Here is a 20900-nt window from a genome sequence, read left to right on the forward strand (position 1 = left end):
AAGTTACCTGATAATTAGATGGAAAATGTGGCTTGCGTTCCAAAATCCGTTTTCTGCAGGCATCCGTTTTCTACAGGGGGTTTCACGCAAGAGGAAAAGTCGGCTTCGACCTCGCTGCGCTCGACCTTGGCCTAATCACTTGTAATATTACAATGTTGTACCACTCAAAGACAAAATGTACAAAACGTGATTATCATACATCCAAAAACAACAACAAAATACTTTGGTAAAGTCATTACAACCACCCAACACACCTGGTATTACTTGGCTGTGCAGTCATTGCAGTGTTTATTGCATTGAACATAAATTATGACGTTGGTAAACATTGGTTAGGGCGTAATGCGGAGGGAAGGTTGCTGGGGCAAGGGTAGGGATAAGTATACCTGTTTGAACATGAATGGGCAGATGAATCGACAGCAAATTTCATTGGCTCAATTGAAATCGAGTAAACAAAGTAATTGATTTGGCATAACTGGAACTTACAAATCGCCTTGAATGTATTCGACTGCAACGTGGCAACACCTGGTGACCCAGTAAAATCGGTCAAGCCTTGAAGGACCGGTGCACACAAAAAAAAAAAAAAAATCTAAGAAACTGGGTGGCGCAGACTTTCCAGAACCAACTTGTACCCCTTCATGTAGATTACAAAACAGCATTTTGGGTCACACGAACCATGACAGCTGCAAATTGAGGGGTGACTCGCATTTTGTTCGCCTCAAGTACGGAATGAAAGAAAACAAAATCCACAAATCACATCGTGGCTCAGACAATGTACCCTCCATGGTCAAAGCAGGCTAGCTGATATAACCTTCAACAAAACGAAGTCATGTTAAATTAACAAGATGACAACAAAAATCCAATGGAAGTTAACATTCCAACCAACCAACCAACCAACCATGCATGACCAAATAGCTCAAACAAATGCTTGTGATGTTTCACATTGTGAAGGGTTAAGGACCAAAGGGGACAGAAATTTACCCCAATGAGCTCTGGGTGTCGATTCAGCAATATCACAGTCCAACACGTCCAAAAGGGCAAACTAAAGATCAAATGGAAAAACAAAAATCAACCGGTGCTGGGAAGCGACGTCTAAGTTGCTAAACCAAAAGGCGCTCAGAAATGGCCAGGGAACGAAAAAATTTTAGCCAAGAATAGGCAGCGACTCCAAGTAGCCTGTGCGAATGACCTAATGGTTAGTTATGAAATCGGGTCGTTCTTTGCTGGCAGACAACAAAGTGGGCTGGAAACCAGGTGGTGGAACTTGGGTTGTGGTTGCCGTAGCGAGACCAGAGAAGGGCAACAACGTAGAGCTCCAGGCTGCTGGCCTGTGCAGAGTAAATGGAGACGATGATGTAGGTGGGGTAGTGTGTGAAGGGGACAATGGGCTTTCTCCTTCTGTAAGAGTCTGCAATGACTTGAGCCAGTGTGGTGGACTCTCCTCTGGGCAGCTTTCTGTTTGTTGTGCTGGAATTCCTGAAAAGGAGTCATGCCAGGTTCGATCAGATAAACATCGAGGTTAATGCTCGCCCAAGACACCTGGTCGAAATTAAACACCATCCAAACACCAACACCACAACCCCAGATTAGAAACCAATTACAACATGGACCTGGAAACTGGGATTCACCATCACAGAAACATCTATCTATAATTCCAGTAATCTCTGTGTGTTTGTTTGTTTGTCTGTGACCGCTGTTTCTCGACAACCACGGGTCCGATATACTTTAAACTTGCCAGGTATATTGCTGGGGACCCGAGGATGTGCCTTTTCAAGGTTTCATATTAATCGGACAATTACTTACCGAGCTATGTCCAAAAAACGATTCAACCAATCAGAGAGCAGCGAGCTATCGCGTGGTGCCGAACGTGGCGAACACACTCTGCCTCGGATGGCACATTTGAGAGCGTATTCATTTATTTCACGTTTGCAAACTATGTTGGCGCTATGTTGGCGTTAAACTATGTTTTAAAACTAATAAAAACCATTTCATGTAAATAGAGGGGGGGGGGGGGGGGGGGATTGTCACTGTACTCGCAAGCCGTTCGCCGTTCGCTTTGGCGTTGCGAATGAAACCAAAACATTTCATGGACCAAACCATTTCATGTAAAGCGTTCGCCGTTCGCTTTGGCGTTGCGAATGGACCAAAACATTTCATGGACCAAACCATTTCATGTAAATAGAGGGGGGGGGGATTGTCACCGTACTCACACCCACGTACCCACGTACCCACGTACGGGCATTGCACCCACGTACGGGCATGCCCTAGTAAGAGTAATGTAGGTTACACCTAAATACAATATTACCTGTGTATTTCCATTTGCCAAAAGTATGTTACAACAATATAATTACATTTCAAAGTTTGAGACTCTGCCACAGTTCAAGAATGTTACAGCACTGTTATATTCATGTGAGGAAAAGGAAGTCAGGGGGAGGTTAGCTGTTAGAATTAAGGAACAAACCCCCATTTGTGTTCGTATCATTTGTAGCATTTTTCTACCCTGTGTTGAGGACCTGTGCATGCCAGTCAAGTCGTTCTGTTTCTGTGTACGACTGGGAGATTGTGTTGTAACTAAACATTTATGGGAAAGGTTAAGGGGTCTTGTCCCTTCATTCTTCCGAGTCGAACCGCTCAAGAGAATAACGTGTCAATATCTATGCCTCAGTATGTTATTCCATCAGACCACAGAATCTTTTGCCTCATGCTCTCTCAGTCTTTCACGTGCCTTTTTACAAACTCCAGGCATACTGTCATGTGCCTTTTTTCAGGAGTGGCTTCCGTCTGGCCACTCTCGCAGACAGCCTAGACTTGTGAAGTGCTGCAGAAACTGTTGGGCTTCTGGCAGTTTCTCCCATCTCAGCCAATGAACTATGTAGTTTTGTCAGAGTGGTCATTGGTTTCTGGGCATCTCCTTCACCAAGGTCTTCCTTGTCCGGTTGCTCAGTTTGATTGGGCGGCCAGCTCCAGAGAGAGTCTGGGTGGTCCATATTCTTTCCATTCCCCAATGATTGAGCTCACTGTGCTCTTGGGAACTTTCAACACTATACATGGTTTTATACCTTTCCCAGGATCTATGCCTCCTCACAATTCTACCTCTGAGTTCTACGGACAGTTCCTTGGACTTTATGGTAGAGTATCTGCTCTGACACTCACTGTCAACTGTGGGACCTGGTATAGAAAGGTGTGTTTCTTTCTAAATCATGTCAAATTAATTTAATTGGCCACAGGTTGACTCCGATGAAGTTGTAGAGACATCTCAAGGATGATCAAAGAAATTGGATACATCTGAGTTCAATTTGGAGTGTCAAAGCAAAGGTGTTGAATACTGGTTGACTTAAGACATTTCAGCTTTTCATTTTTAATTATTTTGTAAGGATTTATAAAATATATATATTCCATTGACATTATGGGGTATTATGTGTAGATCAGTGACAAAACTTCTCAATTTAATCAATTCTAAATTTAGGCTCTAACAACAAAATGTGAAAAAAGTCAAGGGGTGTGACTACTTTCTGAAGGCATTGTATGTGTGCGTTTGACTTATGACACTCCTAAACTGCAGAATGAGTCGACTTGGTGGTTATACTTTTAGTGTGCCCCTGCATGGTTGCCGGGGTTCAGGAGGCCAGGGGGGGGGGGGGGGGGTGAGGGGGGAGGGGAGAGGAGGGTAGGGACTTCGCAAATTCTCCATGTAATTATACAATGTGTAGGTGCCGCTCCGAGAAGGAGTGTGTATTACAAATGCCAGCAGTTTACAGTTTTATAAAAAGTAACTTTGTATGGAAATATTTAAGGATCAAAAAATACTTGGCCAATTTACACATGTGATCTGTATTTTATGCACTCTTGATCACTGGAAGAAATAAGTTGAAAGTGCTGCTTGTACTCTGGGTGTGCTGGAAACAAACATCCTCCAAATTTAGGATGGCCAGTTGACTACCTACAACTTAAGATTTTTACTTTCATGTGAAAATGTGGAATTGTCACAAGATGTGGGTGAATTATCTCATCTGCTAATTACATTAATGAACAGGATTATAAACAATGAAATTGCTACATGTGGAAAAATTACATGCCCAGACCAGGAATTGAACCTTGGGCCTCGAGCGAACCATGCCAATGCTTTGCCATCTGAGCTATCTGGGTGACCCTGACCAAACATGCAATTTTCCCACACATAGAATTGCCACTCTTTCCATCAATGCTTCCAGGGCACTCGCTGCCAACCATAGGAGCACCAATGGTCTGATCACGAGAGGGTCTTCCTCCAATGGGGGGGGGGGGGGGGGGGGACAAATACATGTCCTCTATTATAAACACCATTGGGTAGTGAAACAATTACATTAATGAACAGGATTAAATAATTAAATTGATATATGTGGGAAAATTACATGCCCAGACCAGGAATTGAACCCAGGTCCTCTGGTGTACCATACCAGTGCTCTGCCATCTGAGCTATCTGGGTGACCCGGACCAAGCATGCAATTTTCCACCTCCAATTTGCAGTCACTCTCCCTTGCCACTCTCTCAAGATATGTGTTTCTCGTATTGAAAAATTGCAATATTGGGATTTAGTTACCTGTGATGATAGCAGGGTCCATCCAGCCGCTATCCCTCGGCCATCCCACCGGAGTTTTGCCACAAGGTGAGGAAAGATGTGAGGGAAGGCTGCAGGAAGCAGCAGGTGCACCAAAGTTGATGTTCACATTTGGCAGCAGTGCTCGCAGGCTATCCTGCCACATTTTCTGGCTCACCGGTTCTGGGGTGGATCCAGTGCTTCTTACACCTGAGCACAGCACACGCAGGCTCCATGAACGATGACAAACGTACCAGGAACACAATACCTTCAATAAAGCAGAACAAAACATGCTTTTGCCAAAATGAGAAATTTAAAATACAAGAAAATAAATAACAATAACTGAAGCTTTTCGTGCTGTACTGAAGGTGATTCACAGCAAAAGACCAGAACAGGTGAGGGATCATGCATTTATAAGCATGCCTATGTAACAGCACCAACGTTTGGTTCATCAGTCATGACGTAAATGGTATTCTGAACGCCCATTGGTTGACTCAGTCACCACTATCCCTGGCTCCGTTTGGCTGGAGCGGAGTTGTTAGTGATGACTCACCACTTGCATGGATCTTGGAGGGAGGGATGATGATGGGGATCCACCAAAGCCGGGGACTCGACTTTTGCAAACCATGGACAGCGGTCGGGGCAACACCTTTAATCTTTCCATGTTGAAAGAGAACGAGAGAATGCACAAATTCCTTTTGACGACACAATATAGAGGTCCGTGTAATGGATGAAGGTTGCTTCTAACATACGTAGATGTAACGTACTGCGACCTCGGCTCAATATCTAAAATGTATCTGCATTGTATTGGTCTGCACAATCAGGGTTGGCAGCCAAGTGCCGTGCAATGGCAGAAGACGAAGAAATGGCCGACGGTCCTTGAATGTTCTTGCATGCTCCTACAGGTTGAGTCCCAACTCCCAAGTTCTTTCCTCGAATCGCCAGGGGGATATGCTGTTTGATACGATCAGCCAACTTTTGGGTTGTTCGGTCCATGTACCGAGCTTCACATCGGCACTTAAACTCATATATAACTTTGCTAATTTGTGAGGTGGGCTGCACATCCTTGTTGACTGACGTGAGCAGACGGCGAGAGATGAAGATTACTCGAGGTTGCACAGCCAGGTATGTGTTTGACACAGTAGGTTTGATTCGTCCTTCAAACCTTCGTGATGACTATCCTTTCCATGGCGATATGTACCGGACGTTTGTCAGGACCGATCTTGTGTTCCTAATTAAGAGATATGTGCACAAGTTTCTCACCACAACACTGAAATTTGCAGAATTTGTTTTTAACTTGGAAGTTGTGGGTTACAATATGTAAATAAAAGGTGGAAAAAGTGATTTAATGCAATTTAATTCCAGGTTATAAGGCAACATGAGGTGAAAATTTTGAAAGGGGGTGCAGACTTTCTATAGGCACTGTATATGGCGTGAGCAAAATCACTTCCACTTCACTGCAAAGCCATGTTGGATGTTTTGCGTTTTCAACCGCATAAAATGGGTGAAATTAAACATTTTGAATTTTTCTCAATCAAATTTCATCATCACAGTTTTCTTTGTTTTTTTTGGATATTGAATCGAGGCTCGTGAAAGAGCTAACATTTATTTCACAAACAAATCAACCAAACAAAATATATAAAAAGAGGGAGTGGAAGACAAGATGGGGAGAGAAGGGGAAGCACACAAACACACATTTGAGAGCAGGGAGAAGTGTGGGAGGGAGAGGGCTTGGGGGGAGGAGGCGTGGGAAGGGGGGGGGGGGGAGAGGTATAAAACACAAGGGGACCAAGGACTTCCAGGACAGAAGTTGGTATTTCAAAAAAAAAAAAAAGTAGGATTTTGGGTGAAATTAGCGGGGGTAGAAAAGATCAAGTTTTGGATGGGGGAAGATAAGAGATGGTGGTGAACAGCTGTTTTAAAGACCTGGAGGGTGGAGTGGGATTGAAGAGAGTGAGGGAGTTTGTTCCAGAGGCGGGAGAAAAGAGGAATGAAGGAGTGAAGGTGAGCAGAGAGTCTTGATTTTGGCAGTTTAACCATAAGAGGGTTGCAGGCAGATCTTGTGCGACCTGTAGGAATATTTGGGGGACAGAGCAGAGCCCAGAGAGAGCTGGGGGGGCAAGGCCAGAGAGGAGTCAGTAGAAGACGGAAGGACCACCAACCTGCCTGCAGTGAGTGAGTGAAAGGCCCTTGGAGTTAGCTTCATCGCGGGAGATTCCAATGATTCTGAACGCTTTGGTTTCAACAGCATGAATATATACATATTATCAGTAATACATATTATCAAGTTGTTTGAAATTTATTTATACATGATGATTTGTAATACCGGATACCAATGGGTGGTGTTATGGGATACACATTTACATAAAGAATCGGGGTCTTCCCCGATGTGATGAACCGGCAGTATTTTTTATATCATGGTATTTTTATCACGGGCTTCTACTAGTTCAAAATAAATAAATAACCAGCTTTTAAAAGTCTTATCTCAGATAGCAACTTACCTGTACTTAATACAGACTGTGTAGAAGTCATGGGAAGGTCTACTAGGTTCCCTGGTTGGTGAATTCGTGAACTTGATGACCAGGGGTGCGTAGCCAAACCACGTGAAGGCCCAGGAGCAAGGTGGGGGGCAAACCCAGTGCTCTGAAAATGGGGGTGAAGGTGTACATGTGATGAACCAGCAGTATGGAGGCCATTGTGACAGTCTGCTGTCCCATTATGTCTCAGAGGAAAATGTCCCAAAACCTCTTGGCCTGCAACCCGGAGTTCCTTCTCCATCAGGTCGGCGAGTGCTTTGCTAGTGACGTCGAATGGGTCAAACCCAAGGTCATCTTCCTGCTGCGTGGAAGCTCCAAATCCAAAAGCTGCTTGCCAGTCTGTACTGGAATCCACAGGCATAGTTTCTGTAGCAAACATCACCACAAAAAAAAAACAATCATTTCATCTGCACAGTACAAAAATCCATTCAGGACACTCACTATGTGCTGGTGCGCCCACTGGTAATGAACGTGGGGAATGGCCAGTTTAAAGCAGAGTACTGAACAGTGTGTTATCTTAATAATCATCAGCATCAAACACAACTTTGAAATTGTACACAGGTGTCGTAAACCAATTACTATACCACAAACAGGGCCGAGCCCTCATCAAGACAAGCAAAGCCGAGCAATATGTCATTATCATATGGTGCTATACGATTCCAATCAATCAGAAATGTTTTTTAACCACCGAGTAGATGCAATATTTCTGGATCAAAATAAGAACTTGACTGTCCTATCACCTTATCTTTCAAGAGGAAGCTGAAATGAGGTGGTGGGTGAAAGGGAAGCTGAGAGGAGGAGGTGGGCAAAAGGGAAGCTGAGAGGAGGAGGTGGGCAAAAGGGAAGCTGAGAGGAGGAGGTGGGCAAAAGGGAAGCTGAGAGGAGGGGGTGGGCAAAAGGGAACCTGAGAGGAGGGGGTGGGCAAAAGGGAAGCTGCGAGGAAGGGGTGGGCAAAAGGGAAGCTGAGAGGAGGGGGTGGGCAAAAGGGAAGCTGAGAGGAGGGGGTGGCAAAAGGGAAGCTGAGAGGAGGGGGTAGGCGAAAGGAAAGCTGAGAGGAGGGGTGGGCGAAAGTTAAGCTGAGAGAAGGGGGTGGGTGAAAGGCAATCCGAGAGGAGGGGGTGGGCGAAAGGCAATCCGAGAGGAGGGGTGGGCGAAAGGCAATCCGAGAGGAGGGGTGGGCGAAAGGCAATCCGAGAGGAGGGGTGGGTAAAAGGCAATCCGAGAGGAGGGGTGGGCGAAAGGCAATCCGAGAGGAGGGGTGGGCGAAAGGCAATCCGAGAGGAGGGGTGGGCAAAAGGCAATTGAGAGGAGGGGCTGGGGGGAAGGGGAAGCTGAGAGGATGGGGTGGGTGAAAGGCAATCTGAGAGGAGGGGTGGGCGAAAGGGAAGCTGAGAGGAGGAGGTGGGCGAAAGGGAAGCTGAGAGGAGGTGGGCGAAAGGGAAGCTGAGATGGAGTGGGACAAAGGGGAAGCTGAGATGGCGTGGGACAAAGGGGAAGCTGAGATGGCGTGGGACAAAGGGGAAGCTGAGAGGGTTCGGGACAAAGGGGAAGCTGAGAGGGCATGGGACGAAGGGGGGTAGCTGCAAGGGTGCGGGACTAAGGGGAAGCTGAGAGGGCATGGGACGAAGGGGAAGCCGAGACGGCGAGGGGAGGAGTTATCCCCTGAAACTTCGGATCCAAACTCGTCCCTTATTTACAAACCAATTGCTCTGAAACCCAATGCAGCCCTTCTACTCGATCAAGAGATGACCGTTAACCCCCTCGGGGATATTCATTCTGTAATGCAGCGATGTTAGCTAACTTCCAAATAGACGAATGGGTGACCTCAGGCAAATGATCAGGTGACCAAAGCAAAAGAGAATATCCAAGAGCAGCAGAGGAGGATTTTGGAGCACGGGAGCAGATGGCATCCAGGCCCGTTGTGAATTGGAGTTCGAGGTTGCTGTTGTGGAAAACCAATCAGGTCCACACAACTTTAGTCCAACGGGTTGGTTTAATTGCATTTAGATCATAACATCATCCTGTAAAGTAGGAAATACAATAAGTATACGATGTGACATCACATGGGTCCATTCATAACATTCAATGCAAGCAAGCTGGATATTCTATGCAGGCGTACCGTTAGCGAGTCTACCAGATGTAACGTGTCACAGGAGGTCTCGGAGCACCGTCCGCAGCAGCGGGTCTTATAGTCACGCCCCTAGCGGTGTCAACGAGCAGCGAGCATCACACCGGGTTCAGTACGAATACGATTTCACTACATTCTCCCCCCCGTCAGAATTATACGGCAGTGCGGCTAGAAGCGAGTGAGCGTCAGCACGAACAGGGTGGAACATCAGTCGACCCAACCGTATCGGGCCGGGCGGCGAATTTCTCTGCCAGCACGCGTCCGAAATTCCCCGGGTACGGCATCACGTATCCCTGTGTCCCCGGCGTCGGAGGCGCCAACAGGGTCGGGTGACGAAGGGGGTAACTCCAAGTCGTCGGGCCCAGGTAGTCTCGGCGAGGGGAGGGTCGGCAGACTTTCGGCGATGGGAGCGTCGGGAGAGGCCATAGTCTCATAGATGGGTTCGATCGGTTCGTCCGATTCCCTACTTAGGTCGGCGACCCCGCAAGGGGCAAGGTGACGGACGGAGACAGTAGTCTCACGGCCATCAGTCGTCATCACACGAGCATGCTCAGGATTAGCCTGGAGAATCTGCACTTTGTCCACTAGGGGGTCGTACTTGCTCGCGCGAACCGCCCGTTTAAGGTAGGCCGGCCCGGGCCCAGCGAGCCAACTGGGCAAAGACCGTATACACCCCGAGCTCCTGGGGTGGTGGAAAAGTCGCTCGTGGGGAGTTTGGTTGGTTGCCGTACTCAGGAGAGCCCTGATCGAGTTCAACGCCGCAGGTAGCGACCAAGCCCATTTATCGAGGCCCCGGCCGAGGGTCCGGAGGTTGAGCATGACGGCCCTCCAGATAATCCCGTTGAAGCGTTCGATCTGCCCATTAGCCTGAGGTCTGTACGGCGTGGTGTAACTAGAAGCAATGTTATTTTGGAGCAGATAGCCGTGCACCTCCTGAGACAAGAAGACCGCACCCCGGTCGGTATGGACATAGGCCGGGTAACCGAACATTGAGAACAAGTTCTGTAAGCACCGCATCACCGTGGCAGCAGTCATGTCCGCGCACGTATAAGCAAAGGGGAATCGCGAGTACTCATCAACGATAGTGAGCAGATGGCGAGAGCCGCTCGACACCGGCAATGGGCCCTTGAAATCCATCGCCAAGCGTTCCCACGGGCGTGTAGCCTTCACCAGAGTCCCCATGGGAGGGTTATAGAAACGCGGTTTGATTTCCGCGCAGATAGCGCAGTCGCGACAGATACGGCGGATATCGTCAATCAAATATGGGAGATTCCCACACCGCACAAAATGAGCGAAACGCGTTACGCCGGGATGGCCCGCAGTGGCATGCAGCACCCGTAGGCCCTCCAAAGAGGTGATACCCGCACATGTAGCCGGTCGTGATAAGGCATCGGCGGCCTGGTTATCCTTCCCCGGGCGATATTTGATGGTGTAACAGAAGTCGGCGAGTTCGATACGCCAGCGAGTGATTTTCTCATTCTTAATGCGCTGGGCGTGTAAGGTGTCGTACATGAACGCAACGCTTTGCTGGTCCGTGATGATTTGGAAGCTCCGCCCGAGTAAGAACGGGCGCCATCGCCGAATAGACTCGACGATCGCATACGCTTCCTTTTCAACGGACGAGTGTCTCCGCTCAGCGGTGGTAAGAGTCCGTGAAAAGAAAGCCACGGGACGCCCCCTTTGGGAGAGGGTCGCCGCGATGGCCTGATCCGAGGCGTCACTTTCGAGGACGAACGAGCCGCTCTCGTCGATTGTCGCCACGGCGGCTCGGGCGATGTCGGCCTTAAGGCCTTCAAAGGCCGCCAATGCGGCCGGACTCAGGGGGAAGGTGTCGCAGGCCACGAGGGGGCGAAGTTTCGCGGAGAAACTTTGCACCCATTTGGAGTAATGGGCGAACAGCCCAATGGCGCGCTTCAGGGACGCCCGATCACAGGGAGGGGCCATGTCGAGCAAAGGTCGCAGACACTCCTTATCCGGAGCGACAGAGCCATGGGTCACGGTGTACCCCAGAAGATCTATCGTGCGTAGGGAGTATTGGCACTTATCCTCGTTCATAGTTAAGTGATACCGCTGCGCGACCTCAAGGAAGCGCTTCAGATTAGCATCATGGTGCCCTTGGTCATATCCACAAACCGTAAGATTATCGAGGTAGACGAAAACATCGGTTAAGTGCTCCCGCGCAACGAGGTCATCCATGGCCCTCTGGAAACAAGCGACCCCGTTCGTTACCCCAAAAGGCAATCGCGTAAATTGGTACAACCGCTGCCCCGACTCAAATGCGGTATAGATACGATCCGCCCTAGAGATAGGGATCTGGTGGTACGCACTACGGAGATCGAGAGTGCTATAGACCGAATACTGGGACACCTGTTGCACTAGCGCGTCCATCCCCGGAAGGGGGTAGGCATCCAGCTGTGTAAAGCGGTTAATCGTTTGGGAATAGTCGATTACCATGCGTCTGCGATGGGCCTCGCTGCGCACCACCAAGACCTGGGCGCGCCACGGCGACCTACTAGGTTCTATGATGCCGTCTTTCAAGAGCTGAGCCGTTTCGTCCGCAATGAATTGCATGTCTGCGCGAGAGTAGCGCCGTGATTTCACCGCGACAGGGGTGCAGTCGGAGGTTAGATTGGGGAACAGCGAAAGCGGCTGGACGTCCATTTGCGCTAGGGCGCACACCGCAAGCGCGTCGTCCGCCCCCACAACAAGCGTGTCAGGCCCACCAAACTCCATTACCAGACGTCCATGCAGCTTAAGAAAATCGTGTCCTAACAGAATATCAGCACATAATGCGGGTAAAACCATAAGGTGTACATCAGGGAAAACCCGTCCCTTTAGCACGAGTTTCAATCGGCATTCCCCCTTCGTGCTGAGTCGAAGCCCCTGGGAAGCCATGAAGATCCGTCTCGTAGACCTCCAGATCCGCCATCCATGCCTGAGCACAAGTCGCTGGTCGATAAAACTATCCGTAGACCCTGTATCCACCAAGGCCCGAACACAATGGCCTTCGACCATGAGGGGAATAAGGGCTTGAGCCAGGCCAGATGAGGCTGCTGGGAGCGGGACTGAGCCTCCCGAATGGGTCGGACCAGCCTCGCGGGTGGATCCTACGCCAGCAGCAGTTTTGCGGTCGTGGCCGGAGTCTGCGTTGACCATGGGGAATCCATTAACGCCATCAGAGGGCTTTCCCAAGCATTCCGGTGTTTCGCGATTCAAAATCTGACAATTCTGACGGGAAAAGGCCTCCGTAGTATTTGAAATCGCCTTTTGACACTTTTGGCAGAAAAAGGCCTCCGTAGTATTCGAAATCGCCTTTTGACACTTTTGGCAGCAAAAGGCCTCCGTAGTATTTGAAATCGCCTTTGTCGGGGCGTGGGCCGCCGTTAGCTCGTGGACGACACGAGGAGAGCGTTCTGCTGGGGCTTGGCGAGGCTTCAAAGCCCCTTGCGTGGCCCGGAGTTTGGTCAAGGACACGTACTTCGTGCCCGATGGAGGATGAGACGGTGGTGGCTGTCCGGTGACGCCCGCCAAGGACGTCTGAGCGCCCAGGGGCCCGCAGAGAGGGGCCCTCCCCTTCGAAGTCGGGTAAGGCGCCGGGTTTCGGGCTCGGCTCGCGGGCTCCGCAATGAGCCCATTCAAGGTCGCCGCGACCGCGCGAGTCAATGAGCCGCGAGCCGCGTGCCGTTTTCCTGCACACTTTCGCGTAATGTCCCTTTTGCGAGCACGAATGGCATATAGCGTCTCGTGCCGGACACACGACCCGGGCATGGCGAGGCCCCCCCACAGAAAAAGCATGCGGCCCCGCGTAAGGCCTTGGGTCTGGTCGTAACGGCAGCCGTCAGGGCTGGGTCTTCCTCCGGAGCATCCCGGAGTTCAGCGAGCGGATCCGCGTCCTCGGCGGTAGCACTCTCTGGCCGGGCGTGTAGTGTGGTGCCCGCCAAGAGGCGCGTGCGATCATAGGTGTTCGATTGCATCCGCGCTTCAGTGTATACTGTCCCTTGCTCGAGTGCCGTAGCAAAGGTCAGGTCGGTCTTCTCTAAGAGCTTGAGCCTTAGTTCCTGGGAGGAGACCCCTGCAATGAAGGCATCTAAAAGACGATCATCCTGAGCCTGCGCGGGAGTCCGTGGCTCCCTGACGCTGTCCAGCAAGAGCTGCCGGAGCTCCTGGGCGTAGTGGTCCATCGCCTCGTTGGGTTGCTGACGTCGCGTTTGCAGCAAATATCGTGCATACACCGGGCTTTTTTCCTTTATGTACAGCCGTTTGAGCTCCGCGATGGAGAGGTCATACGTCGCGCATTGAGCGATAGAGTTGTACACCCGGTAGTCGATTTTTGAATGTAGGGTTGCTAGCTTCGCGGCAGCCGTCGGCGCGGTCTCAGGCTCATCCAAAATATTCTCCAATGTTCTGAGCCAGTGCTTCAGTTGCAATCCACCATCCGGGGCTTGCGGGTCGGCGCAGAATACGGACACCGTCAGCGTCTTGTTGCCAGCCATGTCGGTAGATCTTAAATGCAATTAAGTGTTGTGGAAAACCAATCAGGTCCACACAACTTTAGTCCAACGGGTTGGTTTAATTGCATTTAGATCATAACATCATCCTGTAAAGTAGGAAATACAATAAGTATACGATGTGACATCACATGGGTCCATTCATAACATTCAATGCAAGCAAGCTGGATATTCTATGCAGGCGTACCGTTAGCGAGTCTAACAGATGTAACGTGTCACAGGAGAAGTCTCGGAGCACCGTCCGCAGCAGCGGGTCTTATAGTCACGCCCCTAGCGGTGTCAACGAGCAGCGAGCATCACCCCGGGTTCAGTACGAATACGATTTCACTACAGTTGCCAAAATATTTCCACTTTCTCAGCTGAGAAAGACAGTATCCAGGAGCATTTAGGTATGTGAGATTTGAATGCAAACAAAATTGAGACATTCACACTTCTCATGAGCAGTCAGTTGTGGTTCCATGTGAAGTGAGGGTAGGGATTGGTTGAAGAGCATGAGAGAGAGCACGAGAGAGAGAGAATTTGAATTTGCAAACGGTTTATTTGATCCACAAAAAAACCAGTTTGAAAAGGATAACAATTCCAAAGACAGGAAGAACCAAAAAAAAAAATATTTCCATGAATCATTACAAGGTGAACACCAATTTCTTTTGATCCACAAAGCACAAAACATTACCATAGCACCATTTTTTCTCAAAAAGTTTAACATTCTCCATACTTAGGTAATAGTCAAATTCTAGCTGAAGTCTTCCTGCTACAAACCCTTTGAAAATAAGCATGACATCAGACCTACGACCATTGCCAATTTTAATTTTCCTCTATTTATATATGCCATATTTTGCAACAGCAACAAGGAAGTTGAGGAGAACACCAGAGTCCCTGCATGAGGGCTTAAAGGGTACCCCAAACACAAACATGTGAGGAGTGAAAGGAAAAGACAGTTTATGAAAAGAAAAAAGAAGGTTTATCTTCTGCATTGCACGCACGTACGCGTGAAAGAGGTCCTCCTTGTGCTCGCAGAAGGGACAAGTGACTTGCACCGAGCTGTTGAAATGATGTACCAGGGTATTGGAAGGGAGGACCCAATGGGCTAATCTCCATTGTATGTCTGCCAATAGGCCATAGATAGGTAATGTGTACATCACAGGCCACAGTGGAGCTGACGGATACCAGGGTCCTAGCCTTTCTGACCACATTGCTATACGTGTTGATCCTGAAAGGGATGGTGCTGCTTGTCTTTGTCTGTAGAGGTCATGAATCCCAGCTTTCGTTACCAAGTGAGAGAGGGGAAGGTGATCACTGCTTAAACAAACAGGGGGGGGGGGGGGGAGGGGGCACCTTCATTTCAGGGGAAAAGGGGAAAAGGATTTTTTAATTTCAAGGGGAAAAAAAAAAACAAAAAAAAAAACAGGGGAAAAGCCAGCCGAAAATCCTCCACAATACCGGCACCGTCCCAACCAATATTTAGCAGTCGAAATTCCCGAATCACAATTCAGACAATCTGGTCTACAAGTCGAACAGACCTGAACGCTAGGATTGTTGCAATTGCCCCAGCATGTCTCCACCTCGACCCAGATGAATCTCTGAGATCGCACACTTTGTTCACTCGTCCTTGTATGAATTTCTTGATCAAGGCATTGCTATGAGGAATACCTGGGAGTAGATGTATACGGTAGGTTCCTGGCCAGACAACTCTCCCCCACCCCCCCCCCCCCACCCTCCCCACATCCCCCAAACCCCCAAATCACCTCAACTCAAAAACAGGGTGACTCACCACAAACCGGAAGTGACCAATTAATTAATTATTTCCCATTTTTCACATTTTCTCAATTTTCCCAATTTTCCAAATTTTCAGATTTCACAATTTTCTCGAATTTTTTTTGTCAGGGTATATAAAATGGCCGAACCCATTTTCAAAATATTTCAAGATATATTTAACACAATTAGACGGTTGATTGAGTCGCTTCTAATATGTATACACAATTATAATACAAATAGGGACAACAACACGCAGGATGAATGATTACCTGCCATATATTTTCAACCCTATATAAAATGGATGATTTTTTACCCGTGTGGGAAAGTAAGATAAAATTTAATAATCATAAGAACCTCCCAAATTCGTTAAGATGCCTAATAGTTGGGTCAAGTGGATGTGGAAAAACCTGTTTGCTTTTAAAGATGCTCCTTACCCCAAATTTTTTAGATTATGAAAATTTAATAGTTTTTACAAAGTCAAGTTTTCAACCAGAGTATCAACTACTATCACAAGGTTTCAATGCCGGCCTTCAAAAAGAAGATATAATTGGGTTATTTAAGCTTCAACACAAACTAAATGAGCTAAACTTTGAGGATGTAATACAACTATTTTGTAATACTCCACAAAAATGGAAAAATAAATCAAAACCCACATCATCGACAACCACAACTTGTATTCTCACTGATAATACGGATGATATACCTTCACCCCAACATTTAGATGAAACAAAAAAGAACCTCGTTATCTTTGACGATTGTGTTAATGAGAAAAATCAAACGGTTATGGACAGCTATTTATCTTATGTATTTATCTTAGTCAATCATACTTTCAACTCCCTCGTTGCTCAATAAAAAACAATGCTAATTATTTTATTTTATTCAAACTAAATGCATTAGATACAACTAATTTTTGGAGGGATAATTGTTCTACATTATGTAGTAAAAAGGAATTTGAGGGTCATATGAAACATACGACAGAAAAATATAAATATATAGTTGTTAAAGAAGATATAATAACTAATAATTTCTTTGCATAAATAAAATGAATGCTGAGGAACGAGCAAGAAAATTTAAGGAACATCAGCAATTACTTTCAAAAGTTGTTAAACAACAGGAGGGAATAAAGAAGAAATGGAGACAAAAGCTATTAGGTGAAGATGTATTTGAAAGAAAATAAGAGAAGTTTTTTAAGCCTCTTTTAAAGTCTTCCGAGCAAAAGGGGGTTTCGATTCAACTTCCTGCGATAGAATATACCCCAGCCCAAAAACAGGAAGTGCCCAATTTGATTAACCTATGAGATCAAGTTCCCACGATAACATATACTTCCAAACAACAACAGGAGTTGCGAGAGTTGGATGAACTAGCAAATCAAGAACTTACAAATATAGAAACAACACAATCATCCCGAGACTTTGGGGAGACAAATAAACTTTATCATGTTGTGGAAGCTCTTCAAGACAATGAATGTAGAAGGTACATAACATTAACCAAAACGGGACTCATTTCCACAGGAAAACCAGGAGAGTATATTCTTCTTAACGAGGGGGTATATACATTTAATGATGAGTTAATGTTTTTGAGTTATACTCACCCAAATGTTAAATTAACCCCTAGATTACTGTTTCTTCTCACAAAAACGGGGCTCAGTGGGTCAAAATATTTTGATGCCCCACTTGATATGGAAAGAGAGGAAGATAGAGAGTATATTGAGTTGCTAAACGCGATTGATTATTATGAGGGATATATTAGGGGTAAAGGTAGTAAGACTGAGAAGGAAAAACATATTAAAAATGCTTTAGATAAACTTGGACTGAGGTCGGGCTCCGGTGTTAGTTTTCTTCCGAGCGACTCACCACAATTAGTTAATAGGCTATTACTGCTGTTAGGTAGTAAGGAGGCGGGAAACAACAATTGTTTTAATGAAATATCAAGCATTTTAGATCAGTTGATGAATAGGAAAATAATTAATAAATGCCAATACAAAGATCTTTTATCTCACATACAATAAAATGAGAAACACAACTCTTAGATTTGATTTTACAACGAGTGATCACACGACTTCATTCCAATACTAGGTACAACTTGATCCCACAAAATAATATGAAGCGGCATTATTGTCTATAGAAGCCAAGAATACCTTGTTTAATATCACAGAAAATAATAACAAGTTTAGTTATGATCCGGGAACTGGATATAAAACTATAGAAGTACCCCCTGGAGCTTACGAGATACCTATACTATGTTCAGAAATTTCACGTGTTATGAAAGAACAAGGTGATGAACCAAAAAATATCGAAATAGATACTCAAAAACATACATCAAAATCAACTATTAGACTTGAAAATAATTATAAAATAGATTTCACGATTACTAATTCATTCCGCGAGATGTTAGGTTTCTCCGCAAAAAAGCTTGAGGATAATAATACGTTTGTCAGTGATAACGTCATTGACATATCCTCAGGTATAAATTCAATATTAATTCACTGTGATTTGGTTGATGGTGCTTATGACGATGGAGTAAAAACAAATACAATATTTTCATTCAGCGCTTATTCAACTCCAATAGGTTATAAATTCAATATGGAGCCAAAGAATCTCACCTATTTGCCCGTGTCAGGAAAAACCATTTCTAAAGGAAATTTTAAGATAACCGATCAGGATCACCGTATGGTTTCTTTCAATGGTGAAATTATATCCATCAGAATTCACCTACGTGAAGTTGTTCAACAATCAACTGTAGATCAGCAACGCGAAGTTCTTCAACAAATAATTGGAAAAATTATATAATAACTATAAACTAATTCATAAATGAACATCCAACTGTTTTTTCTAGAATGTAGTTTTAACACGAGTGATCAAGATAAAAAGAAAACTTATCAAGAGTTAGCGTTTGGGAAAATAGGTCTTGTATTTACTCGGGAAAGAGGAGAGATTATGTTAACGTCGAGCGGAGAATTTTTAATTCCATCAAAATTTTCAATGAAGGATAAATTATGTTTTGAAAAATTGTTTTTGCTGCCACACACTAATTATTCGCGACTAGAACAAAAAATCAAAGAGGATAAATTGAAAAAATTAAAACTAAAATGCTAAAAGTTTTTTTTATTCTACTTAGCCTGGTGTTGGCTTAGCGGTTAGGGTGCCGGCTTGGGATCCTAGAATCCTGAGTTCGAATCCCGGTCGATCGCTGAATTAACACCAGGGGGATTGACTCAGCCTGTCATCCTTCCCAGGTCAGCAAATTGAGTACCAGCTTGCTGGGATGAATGATCCCGGTGTGTACCCCGGTTTAGAATAGGTACACTGGTACACCGTATCCCTGCTCATCGTAAGAGGTGACCAAGGGTTGGCGTCAGGAAGGGCATCCGGCCATAAAAAAAAAACTGCCTCAAAAAGGGAACCATGAGGTCATGGGGCCCGTAAGGCTAACCCCCGCTTTAGCGGGGAAAAATGGCCTCAAAACGATCATTCATTCATTCACTTAGAATAAAAACAAGATGGTTGGTGTAAGAAAACATGAGCTAAGAAAATATAAAGTCATTACGAAAGATATGAAAGGTGTTAGGAAAACAGCTGTGAATGGGATTGGGGAACAATGGAACATGTCAAATTGGAACACACTATTTACCACTTGGAATTTAGGTGTTCTGGAAGGAAAGCCTCGGTACCTGTGGCTCATTTTTAAGAAACCCGATGGAGATACTGCTACTGATAAGAATAGCGCGCTGTGTGATAATGCTACGGTAAAACAACTTCAGGTTTCTCTAGATGAAACATTTTACCCGCGAGATAGGTTGGAAATTAATTGGGAAAATAATGATTATGCCGAAGCCTACATGTCTTACCAAAAGGTGTGTGAAAGCAACGGTAATCAAGAGCCCATTTTGGATATGGCGTCGTTTAAAGACATATATACAATCCACGCGATTGACCTAAGCGCTCAAAAGGAAACGATAAAGTCCAATAGAGTGGATACTTCCCTATACATCGAAAGAGAAGAGAATGAAGAAGTTGATGCGTATTGTTTACTCTTGGAAGAAACAGAACTACAGATCAATACGGATAATGGTGTTATGACCAATATCACATAAGTAATAACTAGGAAAAAAAAAATCTTTTCACAAATAAAATGAGTAAAGTAACAACTGACGTATATATTAATCAAATCAATCGTGATAAATTATCGTCTTGTATCCAAAATCAAAAACCTTGTACGATTCAAAGAAAGGGTGATATGAGAATTAGTGTTTTACTCACAAAAGTGCAGGAGGAAAAACTAAATAGCACCGGTTCGCTTAGTTTAAAAATGTCAAAACCTATGTTGAAGAAATATTCACTAAAAGAAATAACAGGAGGATTTCTTCCGCTTCTATCCCTAATCCCCTTAAATTGCCGGTGCTGTAGGTGCAGCGGGGGCGGCGACGGGTAGTATTTCAGCAGCGGTAAAAGCCGCTAACGAAAGGAAAGCTCAACTGGCAGCGCAAAAATAATTGGAAAGACATAAGGCGTTGGAGAAAGAAGTTAGTGGAAGTGGGGTAATTGGAGATTTTGCAGAAAGGCTTGAAAGTCTACCTGATAGGGCGAGATCGTTAGTTGGAGATATGCTTTCTTCTATCGCACAGGCAGGTGTAAAACTAACTAAAAGTGGTAATGGATTATATCTTTCTCCTAAATAAAAAGAAAATTTATTTTCGAAAATAAAATTGAGGAGTGGTTTAAACATTTTGGAAAGAATACAACGTCAAATGTAGAACTCGGTAAATATTGTAAACAGCTAAACCTTGATAACGTAAGTATTTATATGAGGGATGAATTACCAAAGTTGCCCAAAAATACAAAGAATATTATTATGAATTTAGAAGATAATAGTGGGAATGGATCTCATTGGACTTGTATTTATAATGGTGGGGGTAAATACTATTTCGATAGCTATGGGCTTTCACCACCTCTTGAAGTAATTAAATTCCTTCCGAGGGGGGAGAGTGTTTGTCAAACGTTTCAAATCCAAGAAGTAAATTCCAAATGTTGTGGTCAATTATGTTTATACGTATTATTTCACCTCAACAATAATGAAAGTTTTTCTGATATTATTTTTACTCTTATTCAAAATGACCTACGTTGGAAAAGACGGTTCTATCTTTAGGGGATCTCAAGAGACGACTGTTGATTTATCAAATTATTATACAAAGGCACAGGTTGAACGACAGAAACATGATATAACTAAAAATCTTAATATGAAAAATAGTTATAAATTAATCAATTATCCGAGTCCCACGAGTAACAACGACTTGGTGAGATTAGGTGATGTAGTACAATATATATCCCAAGAGTAAACAGCATATTATGACAAACAAGTAGAATTTAGTCACAACGCCGGGCTCTCCAGACCATACCCCT

General features: G+C 45.4%; 2 protein-coding genes and 1 non-coding gene across 3 annotated transcripts in view; all 3 read right to left on the bottom strand.

The window, feature by feature from the left end:
- Positions 1-260: 260 nt before the first annotated feature.
- CNOT4 (CCR4-NOT transcription complex subunit 4) overlaps positions 261-20900 on the bottom strand; it is a 135055-nt gene continuing 114415 nt past the window's right edge. Inside the window, exons 11-13 of the mRNA XM_078783372.1 lie at positions 7075-7476; positions 4577-4783; positions 261-1473 (exon numbers count right to left, since the gene is read on the bottom strand). Of these exons, the coding sequence (XP_078639498.1) occupies positions 1187-1473; positions 4577-4783; positions 7075-7476 (896 nt within the window). The 3' untranslated portion in view covers positions 261-1186. The remainder of the gene's footprint in view (positions 1474-4576; positions 4784-7074; positions 7477-20900) is intronic.
- TRNAT-GGU (transfer RNA threonine (anticodon GGU)) lies at positions 4390-4462 on the bottom strand. The gene has a single exon. It is a non-coding gene; the product is annotated as a tRNA-Thr (tRNA).
- Positions 7628-13979, bottom strand: LOC144893190 (uncharacterized). Its single transcript, XM_078782830.1, has 3 exons — positions 13934-13979; positions 13023-13835; positions 7628-7653 (listed from the first exon to the last, which is right to left on the bottom strand). The coding sequence occupies exons 2-3, from the start codon at positions 13729-13731 to the stop codon at positions 7628-7630; spliced, it is 735 nt and encodes a 244-aa protein (XP_078638956.1). The 5' UTR covers positions 13732-13835; positions 13934-13979.

The sequence above is a fragment of the Myxine glutinosa genome, chromosome 8 (assembly GCF_964187855.1).
Source record: "Myxine glutinosa chromosome 8, kmMyxGlut1.1, whole genome shotgun sequence".
Taxonomy (NCBI): domain Eukaryota; kingdom Metazoa; phylum Chordata; class Myxini; order Myxiniformes; family Myxinidae; genus Myxine; species Myxine glutinosa.